The sequence below is a fragment of the Borostomias antarcticus genome (assembly GCF_949987555.1).
Source record: "Borostomias antarcticus genome assembly, chromosome: 8".
Taxonomy (NCBI): domain Eukaryota; kingdom Metazoa; phylum Chordata; class Actinopteri; order Stomiiformes; family Stomiidae; genus Borostomias; species Borostomias antarcticus.
The window spans coordinates 28,161,397-28,189,070 of NC_140241.1; the positions used below are offsets into that span (position 1 = coordinate 28,161,397).

General features: G+C 46.8%; 2 protein-coding genes across 2 annotated transcripts in view; both read left to right on the forward strand.

Annotated features, from left to right (window-relative positions):
• Positions 1-10,604: 10,604 nt before the first annotated feature.
• LOC311312073 (E3 ubiquitin-protein ligase NEDD4-like) overlaps positions 10,605-27,674 on the forward strand; it is a 43,003-nt gene continuing 25,933 nt past the window's right edge. Inside the window, 5 exon segments of the mRNA XM_084441934.1 lie at positions 10,605-10,794; positions 13,428-13,501; positions 16,449-16,530; positions 17,988-18,026; positions 18,846-18,899. Of these exon segments, the coding sequence (XP_084298060.1) occupies positions 10,750-10,794; positions 13,428-13,501; positions 16,449-16,530; positions 17,988-18,026; positions 18,846-18,899 (294 nt within the window). The 5' untranslated portion in view covers positions 10,605-10,749.
• The window catches only part of LOC311312095 (uncharacterized protein), a gene marked incomplete at both ends in the record, with an annotated part of 5,027 nt that continues 1,335 nt past the window's right edge, over positions 23,983-27,674 (forward strand). The window contains one exon of the mRNA XM_084441964.1: positions 23,983-25,125. Within this exon, the coding sequence (XP_084298090.1) occupies positions 23,983-25,125 (1,143 nt within the window). The remainder of the gene's footprint in view (positions 25,126-27,674) is intronic.

Consider the following 27,674-nt stretch of genomic DNA (forward strand, 5'->3'; position numbering starts at 1 on the left):
CAGCCCTGGAGTGGAGGGGCGGAGCAGCTAGAAGGCTAAAGAGATCAACCAGAAAGAAGATTAAAGGGTGTATCAGTGGCAATTCAAAGCATGAAAGCAAAAGCTAGCTTTGTTTACAACGACAGATCTGGACCATGTGACTGAAGAAGAAGGCGGAGCTAGGTGGCAGGCTCTGCTGGCAGGGCAAGGCCAAAGCAATGTAACACTTTGACCTTTCAACCTTAACCATAAGTCCATAAATATCCCAGAACAGCTGCTTGAGACAGTAAGGTGGGTACTAGACACTTTCCCATCTAACACAGAAATGAGCTTCCCTTGGCCTGTGAACAATGAACAATGACGACTTTTTGGGACTAACTGATTCACTTATTATGTTTTACATTGTTTGATGATTTTGAATAGTAGTTACTGCATTTTTTCCCTTTTTGCACAAGTCGCAAGCGCAGGTAAGAAATGTAGTTATTCATTGACCCACGAGGTTAAGTATGTGAATAAATAAAGGGTAATAATAGACTATAAAGCAGTTAGTGGGTGTACACTAGGGGAATAGTCATGATTAAGATCAGAAATTGGTTCCAGAGGTGGAACCAGAGGAATGAAAGTTGCCAGATAAGCAACCCTGACTGGAAGCTGAGCAGAGTACATATAGTTCTAGCTTATCCCATCCATAGCTTTTAGACATCTACAGTAGGCAGGGCCAACCCTTCCCTCTCCAACGCTTTCAGACTGGCCTCAGTGGCCTGACACAGGTGTTATCTACTCTAAACCCATAGCAGCTTGATTCAGCAATGACACTATCTGATAATTGGCATTAGAGCTGAGGCAACAGATTGGTGTCTTGCTATGTTTAGTCATCTTACATAACAGCCCAGCGAGAATAAGCCTCTAGGCAGGGAAAGTGAACTAGTCAACTGGGGCAGCCGTCAATGTAAATTCAATGCCTGTATACTGAGCCTGGCCTAAGATAGCTGAGATATGCTCACTCCCCCGTCTCTCCCTAGCCTGGTACGATGGTCATACCAGGCTAGTCTCTCCCTAGCCTGGTACGATGGCCATACCAGGCTAGTCTCTCCCTAGGCTAGTCTCTCCCTAGCCTGGTACGATGGCCATACCAGGCTAGTCTCTCCCTAGCCTGGTACGATGGCCATACCAGGCTAGTCTCTCCCTAGCCTGGTACGATGGTCCTACCAGGCTAGTCTCTCCCTAGGCTAGTCTCTCCCTGACCTGGTACGATGGTCATACCAGGCTAGTCTCTCCCTAGTCTGGTACGATGGTCATACCAGGCTAGTCTCTCCCTAGTCTGGTACGATGGCCATACCAGGCTAGTCTCTCCCTAGCCTGGTACGATGGCCATACCAGGCTAGTCTCTCCCTAGGCTAGTCTCTCCCTAGCCTGGTACGATGGTCACACCAGGCTAGTCTCTCCCTAGCCTGGTACGATGGCCATACCAGGCTAGTCTCTCCCTAGGCTAGTCTCTCCCTAGCCTGGTAGGATGGTCATACCAGGCTAGTCTCTCCCTAGCATGGTACGATGGTCATACCAGGCTAGTCTCTCCCTAGGCTAGTCTCTCCCTAGCCTGGTACGATGGTCATACCAGGCTAGTCTCTCCCTAGCATGGTACGATGGTCATACCAGGCTAGTCTCTCCCTAGGCTAGTCTCTCCCTAGCCTGGTAGGATGGTCATACCAGGCTAGTCTCTCCCTGCTGCTCACCTGATCCTCAGCTCCGCATCTCTCTCTACTCGTCATCCTTCCTCCATTCTTTTCATATCTTTGAGTCTAAGTAAATACATTATTCTGTCTAGATTCGTGTTTGGCAACAGTTTTCAACATGGCCTTTTAAAACATGATCTTACACCTAACCTTTAAATAAAATAAAAAAAGAAGGTATAATCAACTATGTGGCCACGTGGACAATCATTGCAGAGATTTTCTGACAAGAACGGAGTTCAATAAAGATATTGGCTTTGTGACTAATAGATACATACTGTATACAATAAGTTCGATTAAAGCGCTCTTCATGCGGTCCATTTGATCTTTCTTGTTTCTCTGGCCTGCCCATAAGGACAGAGTGAGCAGGGAATGACCGATTATCCTCGATACACAACACGAGCCACAGTTTGTCCACAGCGGCCGTGATCTGACACTTGACACTCACACCTCCTGGTTTTGAACTGAGGCAGATGGCGTGAGGAAAGTCTATAATTCATCATCAGACTACTGATTAAGTCACAGTGGGTCAGGTGCGATCTGGGACTCACTCACACCTCCTGATATTGAACACAGGAGGGGGGTGGTGGTGGTGGGGGGGTCCTCTTGGGTATCCAGTGGCCCGGGTGGGTGGTGGCAGCAGCAGTGCCAGCGTTAATGAGTGTCTGGAGCCTCTATGACGCAAGGAAAGGTGCCTGCCATTGGCAAACAAGCTCATTATCTCCACTTCCTATGACTCAGAACACACGATTCGACCCAGTCAACAATACGTGGGATGGACGATGGGCCAGATGCAGCACTTACATTACAGTATGGCTTAGTTCTGGCCCGTACTGTATATTGCCCAGATTGGCTTTCTATCTGGGGAGGTACTGTACAGACATGCACACACATATCTGGGGCCTTTCTGCATTTAATCTTCTTTTTTAAACCTTTAAAAACATATATAGGCCACATTTCTGAGTAGAAAGCCAACCTTGCTTTCGCACCATTCTCTTGCAGGTTAACATACTGTAGATATGATGTGAACTTTAATGATCCCCATAGGAGGAAATTTGGAATTTCAGTAGTGGAAAATGACAGCCGAAAATTACAGCAGAAGGTTGGAAATGCAGAATAAAGAATGTACATAGTAGCAATAAGCATAAATAGAACAAGGAATATATACATCCATACATACAGCATGTGTAAAGTATAGAATGTGTATATTCTATATATATATGCCCCACCTCCCATCAACCTGAATGGCTACCCGGTCATCACTGTGGACCCCTTCCGCTTCCTGGGCACCGTCATTTCCCGGGACCTCCAGTGGGAACTAAACGCCACCTTCCTCATGAAGAAGACCCAGCAGACGATGTACTTCCTGAGGCAGCTGAAGAAATTCAGACTACCAAAGAAAATTATGGTGCTCTTCTACACCTCCATCATCGAGTCCACCCTCACCTCCTCCATCTGGTACTGACCCTGACGCGAGCCAGGAAGATTGTGGCCGACCCCTCATACCCTGGCCACTTCCCTCAGGCAGGAGGCTGCGGTCCGATCAGGACCACGCCCGCACGCCACAGAAGCAGATTCTTCCCCACAGCCACCGGCCTCATCAACGAGGCTTGTGTGCCCCTCTGACCCCCCCCCCCCCCCCACAGTCAATTGTAGGGATGTTGGCTCAATATTGTATATTTCAGTAATATGATCAGTATAGTATTTCAGTACTTTACTGTAAAGCTCTAAATATCTGTGCTGCTGATCACATATCTGGGACGTGGTTGTCACGTCTACTTCTGAGTAAAAGACAAACCGGTTTGCCCAACCCTTGTGACTCTCCGAAGCAAGGGGAGAAGGGGGACATTTGGGAAAAATTCCAAGAACCACCACAGTTCTTAGAAACACAAACTGTAACTTATAACTAAATTATATAGACTATAATGTCTTAGTAGTTGTTCTCTGGCAACTATTTCTGTATGTAATGGTAGATAAGAAAAGGCTCCTCAATAGCAACTCAGAACCAAGGCAAAGTATGGCCAGGTCTAAATATACTGCAGTAATAGTCTAAAGGTAATTCAGTGAAGCATGATGTAGGATTGTAGAGTCATCATCTAAACATCCAGAAGGACATGTCCTCAGCAGGGTAAAGACTGGTATTGTGTTCTTCCCATTAAAGCAGACTCTATCACACACACGCGCACACACACACACACACACACACACCTCTCTCAATGCACCTCTCTGTAACCTTCCTCTCCTGCCTTTGTGACTTTATCTACTTGTGTTAACTGTGCACCATGTTCTAGAACTCTCTCTACAGGAACTGCCTCTTGTAGCCTGTCCTTCAATGAATACATCCCATCCAAGCTGTCCTCCTCCAGGGTCAGTGGGCGGCCTCATCAGTGGCGCCCGGGGACCAAGTCCAAGTTCTCAGTCCAGGTCCTGGTCAGGGACAGGACTGAAGAGCATCTATTCTTCTGCATATTTTTCGTATTGGGTTCTTGGGAGGAATACGCTTGTGAACACGTGGAGAACATGCAAATCCCGCACAGAAAGGCCCGGGAGATACCCCACCTGAGTATCTGACAACCCTGGGAGATATCCCCACCTGAGTACCTGACAACCCTGGGAGATACCCCACCTGAGTACCTGACCACCCTGGGAGATACCCCACCTGAGTATCTGACAACCCTGTGAGATACCCCACCTGAGTATCTGACAACCCTGGGAGATACCCCACCTGAGTACCTGACAACCCTGGGAGATACCCCACCTGAGTATCTGACAACCCTGGGAGATACCCCACCTGAGTACCTGACAACCCTGGGAGATACCCCACCTGAGTATCTGACAACCCTGGGAGAGATACCCCACCTGAGTACCTGACAACCCTGAGGAGATACCCCACCTGAGTATCTGACAACCCTGGGGGATACCCCACCCGAGTACCTGACAACCCTGGGGAGAACATTCCCAGTGCCGACAACGTTCCAAGTGGGAATCGAACCCAGGGCCTTCCTGCTGTGAGGCGTTGGGGTTCAGTGTCTTGCTCAACTGCAGGGAGCTGGGATCGAACCACAGACCTACTGATCCCCAGCTGACCGCTCTACTTCCCGAGCTGCTGCTGCCCTCAACGTGGTCTCTCACCTGACTTTCACATCTACACTGCAGCGAAGGATTACCCCCAAGGGCAATCCCATTAGACCACTGATATATCAGCATTTTCCAAATACGTTATCCTTGTTAAGTAGTCTCCAGAACTTGGTGTGGTTACCTAAGGTTACATTTGTTATATTTACATCGCCTGTTGAACGTCAGGCATGTAAACTTCGTATAGAGAACGGTGAAACTCGTGTCTATGTGACGGTGACGCTATCAATGGCAAAACAAGTGTACCAAAACCATTTTGAATTAAGGAAATTATGATATAGACGATAAATATCCCATCGCAAACTATCACTCAACAACCCAACTGTTAGAAGCAGAAGTATAGTACAGTCGCAAACAACCATTTCATCAACACAACCTATTAATGATTATTATTGGTGCTTTCCAGTTTTTGACATTAGAGCCTTCCCTACACATAGAACAGACCTCCATCCCACAAACACCTGCAAGAGTGATGGCAGCCGCGTACACATATCCTACCTCACTTGCATGCGACGAAGTCACGTTAATTCCTTCCACAACACAAAGACTGTCTCCAATGAGAAAGGACTGCACCGGAAAGTTACCGACTATTGTGTAATAACACTAATTGGCTTAGACGGAGAGCGGAGAGAGAGGACTGGCCCCTCAAGAGCCAGTGAAGATCTAGCCTACAGACGGACTCTTTCAGCATCCCTACCCGGTAAACCGGTCCTGAGGACGAGGGCGGGGTTTATTTGTGTTGTTACAACCTTCTGTCACAAACTCGCCCAGCACTGGAGATTTACTGTTACTCCATTCCTGAAACAAACTTGCAAAAAGCAAGTGTGTTCTGTGTGTGTAATGTGTTCTGTGTGTGTGTAGTGTGGTCTGTGTGTGTAATGTGTTCTGTGTGTGTAGTGTGGTCTGTGTGTGTGTAATGTGGTCTCTGTGTGTAATGTGTTCTGTGTGTGTAATGTGTTCTGTGTGTGTAATGTGTTCTGTGTGTGTGTAGTGTGGTCTGTGTGTGTAATGTGTTCTGTGTGTGTAGTGTGGTCTGTGTGTGTAGTGTGGTCTGTGTGTGTGTAATGTGGTCTCTGTGTGTAATGTGTTCTGTGTGTGTAGTGTGGTCTGTGTGCTGAGAGATGGGATGTGTGGAAGTGGGTGTAGCTCTATCTCTGAAGCTACACAACCCGAGAAACAGGTCTGAAGTTCACATTCACACATTCATCCAGTGAATTTTTCAGCATGCTGCAAATCATTTCACGTGTTCATCATATTGAATTTCAAAAGACTATTGACTCAGTGTGTTTAAATAATGGCAAGAAGACGTAGGCTACTTTTTCTAAGAAATACAGTCCATAACCTGTGCTTACTCAGGTGAAATATGGCTGTCCTGGACCCATATCAAACTGTCAAACACCGAGTGGCGACCGCTGTAAAGGTGCTCCATGTTTGCTCTGTTTCAGTCTCTTTGTCCGTCAGAGCCATAAACATAGCCTCGTCTCCCAGGTAGCACTCTCCTGCATAATAATAATAATAATAATTGCTATTATTATTATGCAGGAGAGTGCTGCCTGGGAGACAATAATAAAAATAATAATACTTATTGTTATTATTATTATTATTATTATTATTATTACTATTATTACTATTATTGTTGTTGTTATTAGCGAGCCCAGTTTCGAAGCGAGGTTGTGGGTTCGATCTTTGCTTGGGGCGAAGTTTATCCAATCAGCTGCGGATCGGAAGATCCACAAGATTGCTCAAGCGGAACCCTCAAATCGCTCACATGCTGCATTGTGGCGCAGTAGGCCTACTTAGTACTGTTGCCACAAATAGACATGGGTTTCATGGGTTCGATTCCCACTTGGAATGATGGCCTTTCTGTGCGTAGTTTGCATGGTCTCCCTTTGTTCTCAACGGCTTCCTTACGAAATACGAAAAATATGTAGAATAATAGATGCTCTTCAGTCCAGTCCCTGACCAGGCCTTGGATTGAGCACTTACATGGTCCCTGCCAGGCGCCATTGATGAGGCCACCCACTGCTCCTGGCTGCCCCTGGAGGAGGACCGCTTGGATGGGAAAATGCAGAGGACAATTCAAGAACAGAATGTGCAGCCTCTGGGTTGAGGATGACACACGATATGGGCTGAAAGTCTAAGCTCACAGACAGAACATTTTATACAATCAACATATTTAAACAGTGTGCTGGTTTATGGCAGCTCTTAAATATATTGTGGCTTTCAGAGGACAAAAAACACACAACCAGGCCACTCATGAAATTAACTCTTCATAAAGGCAGGGATTCTGTATGTCTGTGTCTGTGGCCCGATTTCCAAAGTTCATATTCAGCAGGTGTATTGGTCAGGACCCAAGGATGTGTATTGTGTATAAAGTTGTTTGGATCAGTGGTTCTCTGGACACCACTCGTTCTGAACGACACAGGCATGTGTTAACAGCAAGGAAGTGCAGCCAGAGGGTGAAGTGTTGCCATGGGTATCCTTCACAGCGTCCTAACATAGCTTGCTACCTACAGCACCTATATTAGCACCAGCTGACGCAGGCAGTCTTCGTCTTGGCTACAACACTGTGAAAATAGTCAACACTTTCCATGGGGGACTTTTTTGATAATTCAGTAAATAGTGGATGACTGCCTTATGGTGCTATATAGTTTACGTTGTGATTGTGAAGCTTGCTATTCTTTCTTGCTAATTAGCTTCAGACAGCAGACAGGGTTGCCTTTATAGATGTCTTCTGTGCAATTATTGTGCTGTCACACATCATGGTGAGCAGCAAAGGTTGTACAGTACCCTACATCATACTAATGGACAGGGGGATACAACCAGGTCATGGCAAGTGCATTTTGAGAAGGCATTGCACTAGTGCTGTGAATCAGCAGTCAGATGCCTTTTGTCAATGGAGGGCTGCATGGGAAATCTCTACCCCTCCCTATTGCCACTACTAAGCACATAGTATTATGTAATACAGCCATCTGGCGTCCAGACTTGTTTAAAATACGATACTCTTTGGCTTTGCAAATGATGGTAAAGTGAATTTTATGTGAAATATTCATTAAAAAAGAAAGGTTGTTTTCCCAGCCTTAAATGACTGCAATTAGGAAGTTGAGGACTTTTTAAAGGAGCTTTTGACATTCCTGAGGTATAGTGTGTTAAATTGTACTAAACCCTTTTTTCCCTCATATTAAAAGGATTCATATGGTTAGCTACTTGGGTGCCACTCAGTTTGTGGGTTTCAATAAAAAAAAAACAATAATTGTATTTTCTATATGTGACTTTTATACCTTCCTAGTGCTCTGACTACACAGAGTAGCTACATGGAGTGGAGACTGCGGGTAATTGTAACAATTTTTGGTTTTAATGTCATTACCCAAAAACCTCTTGAACTATTTGGATACAATTTGCATGTAGGTAACTTGTACAGTATCTGTGTTCTACTTGTTAACACAGTCAACAAATGTTTTACAAGCAATGCAATGAAACACTAGAAGTCAAATGTTACATCTGCCCACAGGTGCAGGGGCGCTTGTAACAGCATATGGTGGCAATTGTAACAACAAATACCTTAGGCTATATAAATATGAAGAACCACAATAAACTTCCCAAAATATAAATATGAATTAAAACAATGCATAAAACAATTATTGGCAGAAAAACCTGGACAAGTATGAAACAGTTTGTCCTTAAGCAGCCAGAGAGGGATCCCCACAGAGCTTGTGCAGTTTCATGGTTCTGTCTTGTTTCTGATTGGTGCAATTTGAGATGTTACAAATGCTCCTTGGTTGAAATGTAAGTTAAAACAACCTTTTGATTCATATAGACCCCCCCAGGTCCTGTAATTTGAATTTGTTAAATATGTCATTGTGAAAATGGCCTATTTTCAAAGACTGAAGGGTTACTCTCAGAGAAATTGGTCCACTCACAAAAAAATAAATATCCACCATTATTAGAGAACTTAATAAGGACACAAACAAAAACTGGTCCAAAGTCCAAATCCAAAGGGCAGAGAGGAGATGGATCAGACATAGACCCAATTCCCAGCAGCCATTTTGATGGGTTATTGCACACCAAACACAGATGTAATTAATAACATTAATTACAGCCCTGTTCCATTTAGAATCTATGTAGGCCAGGCCCCTGATAAGTGCATGCTAGCTCACTGGAATGACTGTAACACACTAAATACATACAGAGTATACCCACTTTTTAATCCAAGGACCCACGATATACTGTGGGTATACTTAATCCATGGACCCACTTCTTTAAACACCACTAATGTAAAAACTATAACATTTCTATTACAGTATACACACTTCTTTAGTCAGAGTATACCCACTTCTTTATTCACTGCTTAGGACTGAATTAAAAATATTGACTCACCTGTACAAATGTCTCCATCTAGTGACACAAACAAATCCAGGCAACTGGTAACACTCCCTGTGCACTTAGACATTTTAAAACAAGCACCAAAGAGTTACTAAACACCTCAAGCCCTGAACTTTTGATTTAGAAAGTAGACGGGCTCCTGAGCAGAATAGACTATTACTTTGACTGAGACATCAAGCATAGTTTTTAATGTACAAAGCAAAATGTACTGTGTAAAATGCATTGTGGCAATGAGAAGAGTTGTGGCAAGCGCCCCCAGGTGGTGAGTTCGTACAATCTAATAGTCACCCCCTCGATTTCACTGGGTGGAAGACAATAAAATACTGATGATGCCATCTAAAACATTGTGATTTGAGGACATCTAGTGTTCATAAAAATAAAACATCTAGTGTTGATCTTTAGTAACTTCTAAGATTAGAGTGATGAGCCATCTAGTGGTGTATAATACTGGTGGTGAATGAAGTTAACAGATGAACCCTGGTACATCATTAATGGTTTTTGAACCCTTCACAAAGCTGCTGTGTTGATTGAGGGAAACGGAGCTGTGGCAACCAGCATACTGTGTCAAGACAACCATAGAAGTCGAAGGTCCTAGGTCAATTGGATACAACAGATGACAAGGTAAAATCATCTTGACATTAAAACTGTGTGAAATAAACAATTCTAATACTTTTTATTCTACCATCAATAGACCCAAACATGAAGATAATATCAAATCCACTTCAAATACCTTCAAGTAATATAATGTCTGATATCAGACTACCTGGAACATCTGCAATTGTGAACATTTTTGAGTCTCTTGTAGGCCGTATTCCCTTCGTCCCACTCTTCCCCTGATTTGGGATTTACCCACCCCTTTAAATTAATTTACAAACACTATATTTAATTGTATGAGAGCAATTGCACGTTTATAAATGCACTAGGCTAGAGTTCTTCACACAGAAACCTCTAGGGGGCGGTATTAGACCAAGGGAACTCCTTGGCATTTCCTCATAGTACAATTCATAAGCCTGAGAAATCTCTACACGCCTTTGAACCTTTTTATTGGCCAGTTTGGTCTTTCTGGATCCCAGTTGGTGAGACCAGTCAATCAATCACTCTTTCTGGATCCCAGTTGGTGAGACCAGTCAATCAATCACTCTTTCTGGATCCCAGTTGGTGTGACCAGTCAATCAATCACTCTTTCTGGACTCCCAGTTGGTGAGACCAGTCAATCAATCACTCAAGTGCTGGACTGAGAGAGAGAGAGGAAGTCAACTGTCACAACAACGTATCTCTGTCAAAACAAGACAATAAGGAGCTCTGAGTCGGACTGGTGTGGATGATATCTCAGCAAATGTGATCTTTAGCTTTAGCTTTTTAATATTTAAACTCAAAAACAGTGTAAATAGCTACTAAACACACCCAGAGGAGCGTTTTTAATGCCCTAGGAACCACTCTTCTGGCTAAGGGGGGCACTTTGCTATTGTTCCCACCCAGCCATCTCACCCAGCCGCTTTGTGTGTGAGCTCCCTCGGTCTCTATGGCTGCGAATTTAGAGCCCATTTATGGACTTTCTGAAGATGAGGTAAGTGAAATATAATGTTAATAAATACAATATTAAAATAAGTATTGCTTGGTTTTGTTTTCTAACAAGTTTAAGATAAGCAAACATAGCCAGTGATCTTCTGGCTAACGTCAGCTAGCTAGCTCTACAAAAGGTGGTTTCATGTCAGAGTCAGGAAACGGGATATAATTCGCCTCTTATATCAATTATCTATATCTATATCAATTAAGCATTATATTTCATTACGTTTGGGTAGCTAGTGCTATCAACTAAATCTTCATGTCACAGTTTGCGAGCTAGCTAACGTTAAACAAGTCAGAATTTGGCAGCCATTAGCTCTGGTTAACGTGAGCTATCTATGTTATGTTATGTTATGTTATGTTATGTTATGTTATGTTATGTTATGTTATGTTATGGTATGGTATGTTATGTTATGTTATGTTATGTTATCTATGTTATGTTATGTTATCTATGTTATGTTATCTATGTTATGTTATCTATGTTATGTTATGTTATGTTATCTATGTTATGTTATGTTATGTTATGTTATGTTATGTTATCTATGTTAGTCTCACGAACCATAGCTAACCTTTGACAACATTAGAGAACATGAAACATACGGGAATTGACTTGTTGGGCTGAAAGGAGAAGATCACAGGGTCGCCTGTGCCTTTCCTTGAGAGGGGGTCCCTATAGGGACACACACTAGTCCTACAGGGACACACACTAGTCCTATAGGGACACACACTAGTCCTATAGGGACACACACTAGTCCTATAGGGACACACACTAGTCCTATAGGGACACACACTAGTCCTACAGGGACACACACTAGTCCTACAGGGACACACACTAGTCCTACAGGGACACACACTAGTCCTATAGGGACACACACTAGTCCTATAGGGACACACACTAGTCCTATAGGGACACACACTAGGGACACACACTAGGGACACACACTAGGGACACACACTAGGGACACACACTAGGGACACACACTAGTCCTATAGGGACACACACTAGTCCTATAGGGACACACACTAGTCCTATAGGGACACACACTAGGGACACACACTAGGGACACACACTAGGGACACACACTAGGGACGCACACTAGGGACGCACACTAGGGACACACACTAGGGACACACACTAGGGACACACACTAGGGACGCACACTAGGGACACACACTAGGGACACACACTAGGGACACACACTAGGGACACACACTAGGGACACACATAGGGAAGTCTGGTCTGTATACAGACCAGACCTCAGCATGCCACTAGCCACAGAGACCATCCCACTGAGCAAAGACACGTCTAAAAGACGACTTTTAGATGTATTTTCTGTCTTTTTCGGACGTCCAAAGACATCCAATTAGGAGCCAGAATGAATGTTTTTTTTTAACGTTCAGATATTGAACCCGTTCTGCACGTCCACAGACGTCTTAGAGGGGTCCAAGCCAGACGTGTGAATATTGAGGGGTCCAGCAGACGGACAAACGGGGTTCAGGACCGACGGACGTTATTAAGACGTGATCTGAACGTCTCCCTGACGTTGTGTGTTTGCTGGGATCAGTTGTAGGCTAACGTTACATTCGTTTCTTGAACGTTATTGCAATAAAGGTGGTCCTCTTGTTTTGTAGTCAGTACAAAATGGCTGAGAACACCAGATTGTACTTTTCAATCTGATGGGTTTTTTTATATTCAAAATTCAATGTAAATGTATAAGATGCCTTCAAGATGAGACTGTAGGCAAGTGTGTGTGTGTGTGTGTGCACTCTAACAGCTGTGTTGCACCCTGTTAACGTTACTCATTAGGCAAAATGGGCCATAATTATACATTCCTCGCATAGAAGGGGGGGTTGTGATGTTTGGTGTGACAGCTGGGTAAGCCTGAACTGTTACATGGTCAAATACACCTCCCGCCCACCCCCAAGTGCTTCCCAGTTGGTAAGTGACGTGGTTTAGTGTCAGTCGTTATATGTATGGGGTAAACAACAGCTAAACATTTGCTCAGAGCGCCATCGATCTTGTTTTGCCTGCATCACGACATGCAGTGTAGTAGAAAAAAGTGTATGAGACAGCAAAGTGTGAGTGAGGTAAGGACCTTGCTTCACACAGCACGTTTACGAATCAGAGATACTCCAATTTAGGTGAATTTGATTAGTCTACTAATCCTCATGGAACCTGTCACATTTTATTTGTATAGGCTGTCTGTGACTTGATATCTAGACAGTTGTTTATGATATTATGTTTGTGATATTATATATATTACATACATATATTATGATATTATGTATTATGTTAAGGATACTTACTCACTAAGGCTAAGTGACCAGTAAACACCTTTGACAGAGATTTTTTGTTTCCTCAAACCCTGTGGGAAAAATGTCTTAACCCCCCTGGCGGTATCCTTTCTCTTATCTCCTCTGTCAAGCTGTGAAATATTGTGACCAGTCAGCACTGCTCAACAGCCAGAAGTAAAGCTTTTCCTTTGAGTATCACTCAGTCGAGGCCTACTTATTTTTAGATTGGGGTTATTAGGGCTGGTTCGGGCTGCACTCAGCCTCCATAAGAATTGTAAAAAGCTGTGAGATCATCTATGTGTTTTGTTAAACGTCTGTTCTTTTCCACCTCTTCCTCAGAATGAATCCAGAGTTCTGCGGGTCAAGGTTATTGCAGGCATCGATCTGGCAAAGAAGGACATCATTGGAGCCAGGTGAGGACCAGACCGCCCCCACACTTATTATTATTATTGTTTAGGTCTGTTCATCCATTTGACTGATGGGTGGATGAGTGAAATCGTTATGCCGTTACCCAACTGCTGGTTGCAGTCTCTTTGCAGTTGTAGTGTCTGTGGTGAGTCCAGGGCTCAAAGCTCCTCCCTTCCCTCAACTTTGACCCCCCCCCCCCTTTAAATGTGTCCTTTCAGAGCAACACTCCCAAACACATTCATGTTCAGAATTAATAAAACTAGACCTTTGACCCAAGCATTTATCAATGATTACATAGCTGCTCGTACCCCCCCCAACAAAGTTGTTAGTCTTATCCTTTGTGGTTTGTGACAAAGAGGTGAACTGAATGCTTAAGATGGTTAGTGGTGTGTATGATTGCCAGATTGTGAGCGTCGAACAACTCTGGAGGATGTGTTGCGGTGATCAAAGGGTGTTATGAAGTGGCTCACTGCATAATGACCATTGTGTGGTGACTGACGATACGTAACTGGCTGATATCTGCAGCTTTATGTACTGTTGCATAACGGCTTCTCTATGATATTTGACTTTAGGGCAGGCAATTGTTATTGCTTAACCAAGCAGTCATCCTCTCACCTGCAACGGATCTGAAAAAGTTTCAAATAACAATCATTCCTTGGCTCAGGAATAGCCCACCATTCATTTATTTAGTTTAATCTCTTATGGTTGTTCCAGTAGACTGGCTAAGCTATGATTGATCACGTGTAGGTCTATTCTAGGTATTCAGAGTGAGAATGATTGCGCTGTCTCTGTTGTGTAATGCAGTCTGAGAAAAAGCCTAATGCCGTAGCATACCAGCATCTACAGTATATGTTTTGATCTACATAATAAGGCTAATTTCTCCCCAATCTTCAGGCTTCTCTCTAAACTTCAAAATATACCAGGAATTTAGGTTAGCAAAAAAGCCTCCCTGCTGGAGAGATTGCACGTTAGTGCTCCCAGCATCTCTCCTCAATCACACGCTGCACTGTCTGCATCCCGATTTCCAACAGTCCTCCGCTCAGAGATAGCATGCAGCCTATTATTAAGAGCGGTGGCTCCTAGAATAGCCGAGACTACGCCCGTATGAGCAGCTCGCTCTCCTCACACTATAACTGAGAAAAGAGAATCCTCTCTGGAATGGGCCTTGAGGTTTAGATGTGCTTCTGGGCCTCAGACACTAATCCCAGCCTCTGCAAACTGGAACCTCCGGCTCTAGACCTGTTCTCTTGGTCTGTGCAGTGTGCCCCGTGAGTGCTGTGCAGGGCACAGGCAGAACCGAGATCGCCTGGCCTAGTCCGGGTCCAGGATGTCGCGTTCAGCCTGCCCAGTCTAATCAGAGTGCAGCATGTCGACGGCTGAGTGAGTAACGCTCACCAGCCAGGGCGTGTGTGTTTAGCATCTGGACGCCCCACTGGACACAGCACTGCTCGGCCCTGCTCTGTCCAGGAGAGAGCCTAGTGGACACTGTCCCGGGGACGGGGGGGGGACGGGGACGGGGACTCTGCACAGCCCCAGGCAGGGCCACTCGGGCCGTTCTGATAAGCTCCGCTTAATTCCATTCTGCTGTTGTCTGACGTTGTTCTCCGTTCTGTTGGGTTCTGTTCGGGTAGCATACTGTTTGTTCAAGAGACCCGCCGCGTCTTTATCTTTGAGTCCTGTCAGGATAAGAAGGAAGTGCTTCTGCCTATTTTCATTAATGACGCAGCCGCCTAGTTTCAGTTTCAATTATCGCCACAGTCACGATAAAGTTGGCCAGGCATGTTTATCTTTTACAACATATTTGACCTAAGGTAGCCTTTTTCGTGTAAGTCATGTGACCTGAGAGAGTGTGAGTGTGTCTTGAGAGAGGCTGAGTGACCGCGGAGGCTTCGTGGCGGCCATACTGTAGGTCCATTGTGTTTGTTTAGTCAAGACAGATCAGAGCCTTGCATAAACACGCAATTAGAAGCAATGGGGGACGCTAGAGACTTTAATTAGCAATTAAGGCTGGAGAGCAGCCATTGTGAGGAAGAGAAAGACGGGCCTGGCTGCCTCTCTGCCTTTCTGAAGGAGCACAGAGGAGTAAGGAGGCGTCTCCCCACTATCATTAGTACCGACAGGTGTTTGGATTGATAGAGAAACCGCTGCCGTAGGCATAATAGTAGCAAGCTGACCCTGAAAGCAGAGGACTGTCTTATGAATGGGCCTGTGACTGGGTCTGGGTTGGACTCAGGGGTGAAAATTAACTTTTTTTGCTCACGGTGAGTCACCTGCCAAGGGGACTGTAGATTAAAAAAAATCTACCGGACAATTATTTATTTTTTTCCCAGATAGCCTTCCGAAATCTAGTCGCCAATTGGAAATTGTACCTGCATTTGGCCGGTGGCAGGTGTTCATTTTCAGCCCTGGTTGGGCTGATCCCAGCGGTTCCCTTCTAGGGGGACCATCATACTGAAGCCCGCAGCAGAGGGATAATGAAGAGTTGTAAAGCAGAGAGCAGAATAGACTAGGCCTCCCTCCTCGATCCACACAGACCCTTGTCAGCACCTTTAAATGAAACCAGCCAGGGGCTATTTTTAGATGGGTCAGCACAATCACTGTTTATTCTCATCTTGGAACGTCTTTCTCCTATTTTTAACCTGTTTTGTCAATAATAGCCTCCCTCAGTTTACGATGTACAGTAGGCGTGTAAGCAGAACTCCAGGGTATCAGTTCCCAGGGTAGGAATTTCAGGTCTGGGAACTAGGCTACAAGCTTTTGTTGCTGTGTGGTTTGTGGTTGGAGCTAGCTGCAGGTAGCAGCCATGTTTTGTGTTTGAAAAGCTACTCTGTCACTTTGTCACATTGTGACGTGTTACTGTTAGGTGGCGCCGTGGCAGGACGTCTGTCTTTTGATGTCAAAAGTGTCACATTTCTTAACACGGATTTGTTTGGCGTGTTTCTGTCTTTGCAGTGATCCCTATGTCAAACTCTCCCTCTATGTTGCCGAAGAAAACAGAGAACTTGCCTTAGTCCAGACTAAAACCATCAAAAAGGTGAGTTGAGTTCACTCTAATAACTTGAATTGACAGATAGGCCTGTTTCCTTCCTGTTTGATGGGACCGCTACCCCAACATGTACAGTATGGGGGTGATAATCAGTTTACAGCAGAGGGAGCTGTTTCATGCAGATCAGAGGACCGTCCATGAACCCCCAGCCTAGAGGGTCTTCCATCTCTGTCAGTCCAGGGGCATGTTTTATTTGACACATATTATGACACATACAATTACACTGCCTTTTACATTGGTAAAATCAGACTTCTGCACTTAAAATCACGTAAACAATACTGAAGGAAGGAAAGAAAGGAAGGAAGAAGGAAGGAAGGAAAGAAGGAAGGAATAATGAATTAGAGTTCATACAGGCATGCTCTCCTCTGGGTAGAGGTGTTCCTGTTGTGATGAGGGCTAGACAGGCATCCTCACAGGCAGTCAGCAGGCAGGCAGGCAGATGTAAATGCATCCATGCTGGAGATATAAATAGCTGACAATGCGCTGCTATGTGGAGCAGAAAAGGACTCCCTTTCCGTAAGCCTTTCATTCGGTGTGTGTGCGCGCGTGCGCTAGTGCTTGCATGCAAAGTGTGCCGCTGCCCCTGTGGAAACTGAAACGCTCAGCTGGCTGGCTTGACTGTAGCCTAAACACTTTTGAGCAGGTATAATGTTGTCCTGCAGCCATAGGTATCTATCTTACATCATGACTGTACTGTATGCTGTTGTAAGACCTGAAGTGATGCATTGGGCCAGGTATACACTACAGTAGGACTACTAAGCCATAGCACCATCAAAGCTTTAAATTGCATTTCACAAGATACATGGAGTTATTGGGCTCAGTTGGAATCCTAACATCACACCAAAGTTATTTTTATAGAGATGTTACTTTATCAGGTTGTTAAATGTTTATTCATTAGACACACTTGTGAAATTCAAACTTCATTGACATTCTGGTGTTTTAATTTTCAGTGGTATTTTAATGAGTTTTGTCGTGTAGTTAACAGACCGGTAAACCTGTATGTTCGTCTCAATACCTCAGTTAAATGTTCTGTTTCTGGGGTTTTGTTGTTTGCCTCCTGGGTATTGAAGACCTAATGCCAACCTCATTCCAAACAAATACAACAAATGCATACAGCGTGACCATCTAAGAGGATCAATAAAGCAGCAGATCAGCCCTAATCTCTGATTTAGGCCTGGATTACACTACTGCGTTTTCTGAGATTCCACAGATATGGGTAAACATGATTTAGGATAGCTAATAGGCCTACAAAATAGAGATGTCTGTTTTTGCAAAAGAACCCTTCAAATATGTATAAATTAATCTGGAATAATATTCTAATATTCTTGGTCTTCCTTCGTCTGTGTTGGGGAATCCATTCACCGCCCTGTATAGTCAACAGCCTACTCTCTGGCTGGTGAATATTTAGCCTAACTCATTAACACAATCTAACTTCTCTCTTTCAGACTCTGAACCCCAAATGGAACGAGGAGTTCTATTTCAGAGTGAGTTATTTAAGGTATTTTGTTGGTGCTAGACGCACAATACTGTCTATGATTAAAACATGTCTTCAAATCTCAAGGAGTATTATCAGATACCAGTAGCCAGACTGTGCTGGATAAGCAGTACAAGCGAACCGGGCTCCATGGTTGTATGGTGGTAGTGCTGCTGCCTCCTCCTTGCCAGTAAACACCAGTGTGGGAGTCCCAGCCCCTCCAGCAGTGTCATCAAAAACACTGTTGCATTGTTTACAAGCCTCTCCCCACATACATGATTCATCCCTGTTGGCTATTCTAGTTGGAGTCACATTGTACTTTCAGCTTCATGTTAATGGAGATTGACACACGACTGAGCATGCTGATGTTTGGAATTGGCAGCTCTGAGATGTTGTGATTATAGGCCACAGACAAGCCAGGCTTCACAGCCAGATTAAAGATATCAGTTTTATAGTGCTGAACTTTGAAAGACCATGAAAGATTATGACTCCATAGTAAATGCATTACTATTAATGTTTTGGTAACGCTTTATTTGAAGAGGGGTACATAAGACTGACATGACACTTTTGTTGTGATTCATGTCCACAACAGGGCAAAGTTGTTTTGGTGCATGTTCGTGCATATTTCCTTATCTTAAGATTCCTTCATGAGTCATGTCATGTCAGTCTTATGCACACCCCTTCAAATAAAGTTTTAGCAATGTTTTTATGGATAGTCTACGGCAGCATGCAAATGCTCTCTATTAATATTTGCCGTACAGAGGAGACTTGACAGGCCTGTTTATCAGAGGCCTTCACTAACATGCTGACCTCTGACCTCTGTCTGCAGGTGTGTCCCCCGAACCACAGACTTCTCTTCGAGGTGTTTGATGAAAATAGACTGGTAAGACTGTGATGATTGTCTACCTACTCCACACAAAAAGGTTGATCCGGGACAGTACGGCTCCTCATTTCATCAGCTGGATTCTCTAGGCCCTCTTTAATAACTGCCACTACTCCTGCTACTGTACAACATTGCTGTCCATCTTTCCATCAAGTGTTACATAATCATCGTATTCATGATAAAGGTTCCTACCACTCAAATCCTCCGACACTTCAGTTACCGGCACTGGATCAGAAGCATTCTTTTTGTTCCTTATTTTGTGCTCTGTATTCCTTCCTGATAACGGATTATCCAATGTTGCACAGGAATGTCCGTTTCACGAATATCTGACCTACTGTGCGCCATCCTGTAGGCCCTATCAGATGGGAGCCAGAGTTTTGTTGTTGTTCTCTCGCTGGACACAATAGCACAATAGCCCTCTGTTCTGACTGCCAGCACTGACTTGGCTATGAACAGGCTATTTATGAGTGCTCCAACTCCTACATTCCTCTCATGTCATCCTTTTGTAATCCCAATTTTTGACATAAGGGAATGCTGTGATGATTTCTCTTCACCGCCATATGGCGTTGGGAAAAGCCAGGATGTACATTACATTACATTACAGTCATTTAGCAGACGCTTTTATCCAAAGCGACTAACAATAATTGCATTTAACGTAGGAAGAGCCAATGTCCTACTACTTGCCAGAACTCACAAGTGCATCTTCTTTCTAAAACAAGTGACTAAGAGCATAATCTAGAGCTGAAGGCAAAGTGCAAGAATCACAATCTAAAGTACAGTGCAATATAATATATATGTATAGACCTCCAGTTAGCCTCCATTGCAAATGAAGATCTTTTCGCTAAATGTTGACTGTCGAGACCAAGAACAAGCAGATGCCAGTATAAACCAGGCGACCCTGCTGTAACATCGTCATGGCGTTCTCCACCTGGTGAGCAGGAGGAGAGCAGTAGCGACCAGGGAGGACTGGAGAAGGAGACCTGCTGGTTTTAATGGCTGCTCAGTAAGTCAGGGAAGTGGATTGAATGAGCTCCAGCGATTAGCCCAGCGATCCAGCCGCAGCAGGAGAGACAGGGTGTTCTGGGCCGTGTCGGGGAGATCCTCTGGGGGCTGCACAGGCTCAAGGCTGCTGCTGCTTCAGAGCAATGGTGTGTGTGGGTGTGTGTGTGTGTGCGTGGGTGTGTGTGTGCGTGGGTGTGTGTGTGTGTGCGTGGGTGTGTGTGTGTGTGTGTGTGTGTGTGTGCGCCTGCCTGCGTGCGCACGCGCGTAAATGGCAGGTAGGCAGGCACTCTTCTAGGAAAAGGTTAGTCTACATACCCCCCCGCCTTCTAAGAAAAGTTTCAAGATTTTATTCAATACTCATATGGCAGCTGGTTGAGAACTAAAATGCACTAGCATTTACAATATACAAAAGGTACGCAATAAACACACACACATGTATACACCTCAACCTACACAAACAACAACATTGCATACTGAGCATTATGTGCTGAGTTTTCATTTTAAATTCTAGTAAAGAAGGGGATGGGTGGCATCCTTTAACTTTCACTTTGTGTCTCGGGGTTCTGCAGTTGTGCACCTTGCGTGGTACAGTATGCCGGCCGGACACCTGGGCTCTGGAGGTCAGGAGGGTCCGTGCAAAGTCCCTGCACAGCGTAGTTGCTCTGTCATGGAAGGCGAGGAGTGAGAGGGTTTGGAGTGCGTCCTGGTAGGCCGTAGAAGGCCCCGCCCATTACGATCCGGCAGACGCGCTGTTCGACGCGTTCAGTCCGGTGGGACACGGCCTCCATTAGGTTTCCGTGCTGCACTGGGCAGGCATGAAAAGGTTAGCCTACAGTAGCCCCCCCCCCCCAGCCTTCTAGGAAAAGGTTAGCCTAGCCAGCCCCCAGCTTGGCCGCTGCTCCGAGTGTCAGCTATGCTGAAGGGTGGAGAACATGGCAGCTCCGAGCCTTATATGTGGGGAAAGGAGAGATGACCGTCTGTCCGAGGGGGTCTGGCAGCAGCTCCGCATCGTTCCTTTCCTCCCTTTAGCCTCTAGTGGGCTCATTAAGGCCTCGCAATTATAGCAGACCCAACAAATTCTAATATTTTTTTATTTTTATTTTTATGTCGTCGAGTTGTGAATACCGTAGCGTAGATCTTTCCGTACGGAACCGGCGCTTAGGCGTTCCATGTGCCCAGCAGAACCATGCAGCGGCGCCTACCCCAGCGGTGCTACAAGCACAAGGACGCTACTGCACTCGATATGCCACAGTGTTTGATGAGTGCCATGCTCAGTGTCTGTCCTTAGGACCACACAGTCTTCCCCTGTGGGGGTGTCGCCCCCCCACCCCCTCTCTCTCTCTGTGTTCAGTTCTACCCCTTCCCTCTTCACAATCCATGACATTCTTCCTTCCCCCCTCGCCCCCCCCCCCCCCTCTGACTGACACACCAGATGATGGCGGGGGGGGGGGGGGGGGGAGGGCTGTCATCACTCCAGTCCGCTCGTCTGGCTGAGAGGGTCTGACGCACTGGGGAGACCGCAGCACAGGGCTCAGCTGCCCCGGCCACCGGGACAAAGCTGCCAGTATGAGCACTGCAGGCCTCTCAAAGGCCACATTATCATCGGCTTTGTCCGTTCCCTGTGGGAGCAGAGAGCTCCCCGCGCCCGAGGGAGAAACGCTGGGACACGCCGCCTGTGCCATCCTTTCTATTAAGTACCGCTTTGTAGCCATTTCCTGAGAGGCGACAATGGCGACCCGGACACCGCGAAGAGCGGCTGTGGCTCGGGAGGCAGGGCGGGTCGTCCGACGACCGCAGGGTCGGCGGCTCGAATCCCGGCTCCTCCTGTCCACATGTTGAGGATGGGAATGAGCGGGCTAGCACCTTGCACGGCAGCTGCCGCCATTGGTGCGCGAATGGGTGAATGAGAGGTCATTGTAAAGCGCTTTGGATAAAGGTGATATATACTGTAAGTGCAGTCCATTTACCATTTACAAGCACTATGCCCTGCTACCTGGTTAGATATTTGGCAAGTAATGTTGTGAATATCTTACCATTTCTATCAAAGGAAAAGGATGGAGCTCATACCATCTTGCTTATGCCATCTTTTCAGATATACATTAGTGTAAAATAAATATAAGGGAGTAGGACCGAGGGGCACTTCTGTGAACAGGGCCAGTCTCCATTTATCCATGTTGACAGTATTCTAGTTTCTCAGTCAACAAGGAGTGATTTTCTGTATTGGCTTCCACCGGGCCTTTCGTCTGTGTCCAAGCAGAGGCATCATTAAAAGCTTGCCTCAGCTTACAGCGAGGATCCGGAGCGCAGCTGTCTTCTGTCTCTAGTGACAGTTGAATCAAGCACACTGGGCTTTGTAAATTATGTGGTAGTCTGTGAGCCGCCTGGCAGGGAGCCTGTGATCTGTGAGGGGGACTACAGGCCACCCTGGAGAGCAACCTAGGCTGCCTTCCAATAATCATACTACCATACTGTTTAGTACGCCAGAAAAAGATTTAGTATGTCCCAAATAGCACTGTATGTCAAATGCACAACGCCAAAAATACCAGGATGTCCTACTGCATCCGGTCGCATTTTGCAGTATGCAAGCCAGCGTGCTTTTCTGGCTACTCTGACCCACAATCCCCTTCGTAGTGGAAGATTTTGTCCCATTGTGAGCTGACGAGAGAGCACAGACAGATGACGGTGCAATGACGACATTTGCACTAATTTAACCACTTAGTTAATTATACAATTTCTACAATTTGTAGTACTTGCACTACTTGCACATCTGTCAATAATGACGGACGCCAGTGTAACGACAATGTCAGACGACAGCTGTGTAGCAGCCTGGCTAGATAAGTAATGTAGCTAGCTAGCATTTTTACGTCCCAACCGGCAAATGTTGCGCTACGGACTGTGACCGATGTACAGTACGAGCAAGAGGGTCAAAGTTCAAGATGCAATGTTACGACGAAGTACGGTAGTATGTCCCAATTGTATGCATACTGCATGCAGCAGTATGTACTTTGTAAGGGCTGCTGCAGTACATACTAAAAGAAAAGGTTCGAAAGCGATTCGGAACGCAGCCGTAACGTTTGCCACAGCCAGGAAAAAGACGGCGCTGTTAGCTCGCGTCAACACAGCTTTTACTGAGGCCTGGGGGCGAGTTTGGGTTTCTGGCTGGTGAGTTTGGGTTTCTGGCTGGTGAGTTTGGGTAACAGAGCGGAGGAGGAGATTGGCCTCCTGTCCTCTCCGGTCTCGTCTTGGCCAGGGTCACGCAGCATGTGCGACGGCAGCAGCGGACCAGGTTTTTATGGCTGTGTGCGGAGGCCGCGCTGCCTGAGTCAGCGCCGCGAGCCCCGCCCCCCCCTCCCCTGGGGCCGGGGGCCCCCGCACGCCCTCTGACGGACCAGCAGCAGCTGACAGGGTGCTGCTCCGGATCTGCCAGCATGGGGGCGGAGGGGGGGGGAGACCTACAGGGAGGGCGTGGTGGTGGATGAGTGCGGGATGCATACGGGATAGATGGATGAAACGACAAGAGTGTTGGGGGGGGTGCTGGTCACATGACCGGAGGCCAACCCCTCACACCCTCACCTCGGTTACCAGGAGCGCCAGACGCCCTTATCCAATCATGCGTGGAATGCCGCTCGTCACGCCGAGGGGGCTATTTCTGCTGCCGGTCGCTATCGGGCGGCAGTGCTAACAGTTTGGCAGATGGGGGGGATCAGTTTTTGTTTCCCTCTCTGTCTCTCCCACTTCCACACTCTCTCCCTCTCTCTCTCTCTCTCTCTCTCTCTCTCATATTCTCCCCCTCTCTCTTGAGAGTGGAGCTTGGGAGTTCTGAGCTCCCTGGCAGTGCCTCTTTTGTTATTGTGGTGCGAGCGACTCCTCTTTCCCCTGCTCAGTTCACTGTGGAAGGGAAAGTGGTGGAGAGACAGAGACAGAGAGAGAGAGAGAGACAGAGAGAGGCAGTGGGAGGGAGAAGACGAGAAGGGGATCAGCCAGCCAGATGAGAAGTGGGCGACACAGACAGACCGAGACAGACACAGAGAGCGGGGAGCAGAGACAGAAGCCAGGCAGGCCGACAGACGGGGAGGCGAAAATGTCCCACCGGCTGCGTCTTTACTTTGGCTCCGGCCGTAGCAACACGGCCCCGGAGCTGGACGAGCCCACGGCGCGTGGCGAAGACCTGGCCATGACATTCCGCATGCCGCCGCGCCCGGCGCCACGGACTCTGCTCGGGCCGCAGCAGGGCCCACACCCCCGGCCCCCGGACGCCCTGCTAAAGCGCAGCTCCTCCATGTTCATCCCCCAGCTGGCTCCGCCCCCGGCCGAGCCGCGGCCCACCAAGAGCTCCTCCATGCAGATCTCTCTGCAGCGCTCGGCGGCAGGGGGGCCGGCGGACGAGGCCCCGCCGCCCGGCTACACGCAGGGGCCCGCCCCAGCCTACGCCGACCTGGTCGGCGCCGACTCCCTACCCCCGCCCTACTGCGGCGGAGACGGCCCGGCCTACGTCCCCGTACGTCCTAGGTCCACGGAGCCCGGCCTGCCCAAACTACGCCGGGTCTTCAGCATCGCGCCCCATTACGAGGGCCCCGACCGCGCGGCGGCCGCCGGTAACGGCGCCGCCCCCGGGATCAGCGTCGGCGGCTTCTGCATCCGGAGGAACGCCGCCGACGGCTCCGAGGTCCAGCAGGTCAGGATCCTGCCCTACGGCTCCGGGGGTCCGGGCGGAACGTGCCGCTGGTCCGTCCAGCAGAACTCCGACGCCGGCCCCCGGAGGCTGGTGTTTCAGCTCCAGCAGAACCAGGACCAGAAGAGGCAGGGCTGCTCAGCCCCAGACGAGGGCACCGACCTGGGCTACGCCGGCTCCAAGAGCGGCCGCGTGGTGCGCTATCCCAGGATCAGGCTGGAGCGGAGCTCTTCCCATCAGCGGCTGCCCCTGGGAAGTCCCCAGAGAGCCAACCCGACCGCTGACCCCCTGGCCAGAGAAGACGACTCCTCTGACGGGGACGGCCAGAGAATGGACGTGGGAGACGGGCCTAAAGGATGCACCTTCAAAATCAGGAGGGAGAATCCAAAAAGACAGCCGCACTTCAAGATTTATTTCAGTCAAGGCGGGGGCGATCACACCGCACAGAATATAAGCTTCGGAAATGGCACAGGCAGTCCTCAGGTAATGGTTATTGTGAACAGAACTGTATCAGTTAGACTGGTGTTGTTCCATACGGCTCTAATGTTTTATGTGAGGAGATATTCAGTTCGGGCGTTTGTGTCTGTTTTCTATTTGAGTATGAGCTCTTATCTATGATTTATTATGGCCTTTTTACGGCAGAGTGAATATTGGTGTTTTGTCATGACTTACTGGTAGATGGCGGTTGAATTTATGTCGAGTGTGGTTTTCTAGCAGATGGGAATATGGTTCAGCAGGGAGGGGTGGTGACATTCTGGGAAGAGGGAATGCTGACAGTCACAGGCCAGGAGCTGAACCTGACCGCACACACCGACTCTAATTCCACCTCACAACCCACAGGCATTTGAACTTTTACACACTTAAATGGATTCTCATTCACTGTGGGAAACGGGAGATTTGGGGGGGGAAAAAATCTACTCATACACTTGTTGCTTTTTCACTGAGGAGTAAAAGCTTTCAGCAATATTATATTAGACCGTTCAGTCTGCAGCCCCAGTTCTGTAAGAGGTGGCTGTTGCTATCTTTAGGTCTGTGTCGAGTGTGGTTGTTGATTTTGAGAGTGGCTGGCATGTCCCGGTTGGCTCGCTCGGGGTTGGTATGGGTCGCTTCTCGCAGCTGCTCCCTCTGTGATTATGATCCAAGATATCATTACTGGACAGAATGACGATTGAGAAGTTTAACAGGCTATCAGTCAACATTTCATAACAGTCTGGAATGGTTTGATATGGCAGTCATCTATTTACCTTTCTTATAGTCTTTAGATTCTTTTAATTTCCCTTCTTGTTTTTCACAGATGGGACTCGGGGTCGGGGATTTATTGACCTTTGTACGTTTGTTTGTTTGTGCGTTCGTTGGTGCGTCACACATTCACTCAACCCCACCACCTAGGTGCGCTTGCAACTGTTTATTTTTCCCATTGCCAAGTATATTTTGCTTTGTACATAAACTGCTTGGTGTCTCAGTAAAAAAAAAAAAACAGTATATTCTACTCAGGGGCCTGTGTAATTTCTAAATCCTCAGAGTAATATTTCACACCATCGATCAGATTCCTCTTATTGAGGTAGTTCAGTCATGTCGGGTGTGGTCTGAAGCTGTATGTATAGTACACTGAATCCCTTGATTTAGCTGCAAACTGTGGGGCATTTCACAAATACAGGAACAGTGCAACACTGCATCTGCTTCGCTTTGCCACGACACACGCAAAAAAACGGACATTACGTCTTTGCTGGACGAGGGTTTGGTCTCCAGAGTAGAAACAAAATACTCAGGGGCCTTTCTACTTTTCACACAGAGTTACGAGCTCAGAGAGTTAAATACTATGCTATATAAAACGAATCAGACTTGCAACACTTCATATTAACATTCATGAAGACAATAATCACGTTTCCACTACTTGATTAGCACAAAGGGACATGCATCATGGGTGGGCCGGGGGACAGCGTACTGTACGGTGCGCTTGGCCGCGTAGCATCCATTTAAAAGAGTGTGTCATTGCCGGTATCTTAAGGAACACGGTATTGCTAAGGACCAGGATATCTAATTACCAGGCCTGGTCACCGGGCTTTAGCACTGTCATCTAGTTGGTAATGTTCATATTTGGCCGGCTTGACATGATAATCGTTGACTCAACATTGAATCTGTACGATATCTTCGGTGTGCTTGTAGTGAGCAACTTTGCACTGCAGCCTACATGCTGAAGTAAGCGACATGAGCTATGACAGCTTATCGAGTCACTGTGCTTTCTGTAGTGTCAGCGATGGCTCTTTGCTGACCCTGAAATGTATCTACAAGACGGCCTGTCAGTAGTGGTGTACAAGCACAGTCCATTACTGTACCTTTTCACACAGAGTAGAATAGAACATGTTCATCCTGGAGCTTGCTCGATCGCCTTGTTGAGAGGGGTCAGGGAAGAATTTTTACAGCTCACTTATCTGGCCCCCGGGTGATACTGTTTTTTTTGCTTCCCTCTGGAATATGTAGAGATGGGTCGTATGCCCTCCTCCCTTGTTCTCTGTAAAGCGCATTGTGTTGCCTCTGGGTATGAAATGCGCTATACAAATAAAGCTTTGATTGATTGATAAATGCATCTAATGAAATATTCACATTCGTTGAGAGGCTCCCTATCCTTGCCACACTGAGGTTGTGTAACCCAGATTGGGCTTCACATAGAGGCGGGGAATCCTCATGTAGCTTAGATCTAGCAGGCCTTTCCCTGATGCCCTGTAGTGTGTGTGAGTGTGTGAGTGTGTGAGTGTGTGAGTGTGTGAGTGTGTGAGTGTGTGTGTGTGTGTGTGTGTGAGTGAGTGAGTGAGTGTGTGTGTGTGTGTGTGTGTGTGTGTGTGTGTGTGTGTGTGTGTGTGTGTGTGTGTGTGTGTGTGTGTGTGTGTGTGTGAGTGAGTGAGTGTGTGTGTGTGTGCGTGTGTGTGTGTGTGTGAGAGTGTGTGTGAGTGTGAGTGTGTGTGAGTGTGTGAGTGAGTGTGTGTATGTGTGTGAGTGTGTGAGTGAGTATGTGTGTGTGTGTGTCTGTGTGTGAGAGTGTGTGTGTGTGTGTGCGCGCGCACGCGCCAGCCAGGCTGCAGGGAGCCCAGTTAGCACCTCTT